We start from the raw sequence: 2,634 nt of genomic DNA, 5'->3' as shown, positions 1-2,634 counted from the left end.
GAGGAGAACGAGAGGGAGTAGAAATAAAATACAAATGGTAAAAATTTTAAAAATCGCAACAGAATAATACAGTCGAACCTGCTCTCAAACGACCGGCTGTCCGAGACAATTGCCAATTCCAACAGCCACTCCCCCCTTGCCTTTTTCTTTCTCTATTACAATGACACTATCAAAGATATCCACCGGTCTAGGATGTCGCCTCTAAGCACAAGGGGGCTATCCCGAAAAATGCCGTTTTGAGAAAATCGAAGGTAAAGTTTTTGCCCCTCATTCAGTTTCTTTAACACTTTCCACCCACGCAGCGTGCAGAGCGCGCAATACTAATCCCCAGGGACCAGGATACACCTGAGGTACACGCTATATCACACCGGCGTCGATCGGCGTCCCATGGGGGAAAAGTGTTAAAAGACAAGGCAAGTTTTCTCTACAACCAAACAAAAATATACACACCAATGAAACCAAACTTCTCCTATAGGTAGGGCAATGCCCACTTTTGGTGTAGGTCAAGATTTCTGGAAACCCCCGAAATCTGGGTTAGCCCGCTTGTCTTTAAAAGCGACCATTTCTCCACAACAACTGATGACGGTCTAGGACACATTTTCGACTGCACACCTATAAATTACCTTTTTTTAGTAAGTGTTTAACGGCACTTGCAACACAATAAGGTCATATAAATGCCAACGATTAGAGGTGTTACTAGAAAGTAACAAACACAAAAGAGAAGGAGGACAGATAAGGACGACAGATGTTTGATTGGAAAGAAGAAGCAAAAGACACCAGAGCATCCTCCAACCACCAACACCCATAAATTAGAATTCAAACACAATATATTGATGGTTTGGCAAGTCTATGGTCACAAGAGCAACACTACTGAAGTCTCCTGGCCCCTTACCTATTCTTCCCCAGCCAGAGAAGAACTCCCCTCCCCACCAACAGTAGAAACAGCCTCCTCGGCAACAGAATCGCTTCCCCTAGCAACAGAACTCCCCCCCTCCACGGCAGACACACCCTCCCCACTCTCGGGAGCGCGGCAGGTGGTTCCCTTGCAGCGTCCCACCTCACGCTGGTCGTACGCGTCCACCATGTCTCGCAGCTGTTTCTGATCCTCCAGGGAGAAGCCGATGTGTACCATGTAGTTCTGGATGGATCCATACCTAGGAGGGAGGACGACAAATATCATGAGAATACGGCCAAGTCCGCTTAAATGAAACACGCTTAACGGGCCCGTTTTTGGAAAAAGTAAAGTTGTTCCCGCATCCGATCCGGACATTGGGGATCGCCTTGTTATGTTTTAGTAAGTGTTTTACTGCACTTACAACACAATAAGGTCAAATAAGTGCTGAAGAATAGATGTGTAACAAGAGAGTAACATACACAAAAAAGGAGGAGAGATAAGGACGATAGATGTTTGAAAGAAGGATCGCAACTGCATACGGTCATTATATATGAGCGCCAAGGGGTGGATATCATCAGAGAAGTCCAAACGAGAAAATTGGGCTTACTCTGCTCACCTCTCTAGCCTCAACAGCACAAAGTCTGCTTCGACTATCAAGGCACCCCAGAAATAGCAGTTCACAAGAGAGTGACAAACATACAAAAGAAGTAGAGGAAAATGACGATAGTAAGGATGAGGAAAGAAAAAGTAGCAGTTCCCCCTATGTTGTTCTGGCACAGTATGAGCAAGACACTGATAAATCAGCCCGTTTACAATTTTACAAACTCCGGAGCTACTAGGTCACTTACAACAACATCTTTTTGTTTTCGCAAGAGTTTTAAGGCACTTGCAACAAAATGAGGTCATATCAGGGCCGAAGATTAGTTTAGTTTTAGTAGAGGTTTTACGCCGCTCACAACTGCATAAGGTCATACGAGCGCCAGAAGATTAGAGGCATTACAAGAGAGTAGCAAATAAAAATGAAGAAGGGAAGATAAGGATGATAGATATTTGATAGGAAAGAAGGAGCAAACCACACCAGAGCACCTGCAAACCGCCTGCTGCGAAGATTAGAGGTGTTAAAAGAGAGTAGCAAACATAAAAAAGAAGGAGGAGAGATAAAGACGATAGTTGTTTGATAGGAAGGAAGGAGCAAAGTCAGCAAACCACACCAGAGCACACATCAACCACCCACAACAACAACTACATCAACATGAACAACATTAACAACAATTACAATTATTTATACTGCCGTGCCAAGGCAGAGCGACGTATCTGCACTTTTTATGATTTTGAGCTATGTCGCGCCGCCACTGGAAATATGGGCATGGCCCTTCAGTTACGTCTATTTGGAATAGTGAAATATCCTATTTGTAGTGCAGATAAGTCTTACTAACTTTTTGACACAAGATGCAGAATGGGAATAGGCGTCCATTTTTAAATAACAACGAAGATGCAAAAATTAAAACGAAGATTCATTTAATAATTTTTGCAGATACGTCGTTCTGCCTTGGTATGGCAGTTTAACTCACTTGCGACTGGGCCCTTTCACCAGTCACAAGCGTTGAAGACTGGCGTTTTTGGGGGTATTTCAATAAATCACCACAACTCTCAGAATTACCCTATTGTAATCATTTTTTGACACAGTAAAGTAACATTCAAGCTTAATTTAATATAAAAAACTAAAGTTGTCTAAGTCT

General features: G+C 43.1%; 1 protein-coding gene across 1 annotated transcript in view; it reads right to left on the bottom strand.

Moving 5' to 3' along the window:
- Positions 1 to 722: 722 nt before the first annotated feature.
- LOC101846784 overlaps positions 723 to 2,634 on the bottom strand; it is a 12,722-nt gene continuing 10,810 nt past the window's right edge. Inside the window, exon 4 of the mRNA XM_035973421.1 lies at positions 723 to 1,154. Within this exon, the coding sequence (XP_035829314.1) occupies positions 893 to 1,154 (262 nt within the window). The 3' untranslated portion in view covers positions 723 to 892. The remainder of the gene's footprint in view (positions 1,155 to 2,634) is intronic.

The sequence above is a fragment of the Aplysia californica genome, unplaced genomic scaffold (assembly GCF_000002075.1).
Source record: "Aplysia californica isolate F4 #8 unplaced genomic scaffold, AplCal3.0 scaffold01214, whole genome shotgun sequence".
Taxonomy (NCBI): Eukaryota; Metazoa; Mollusca; class Gastropoda; order Aplysiida; family Aplysiidae; genus Aplysia; species Aplysia californica.
This window is presented reverse-complemented; position numbering and strand designations above follow the sequence as displayed.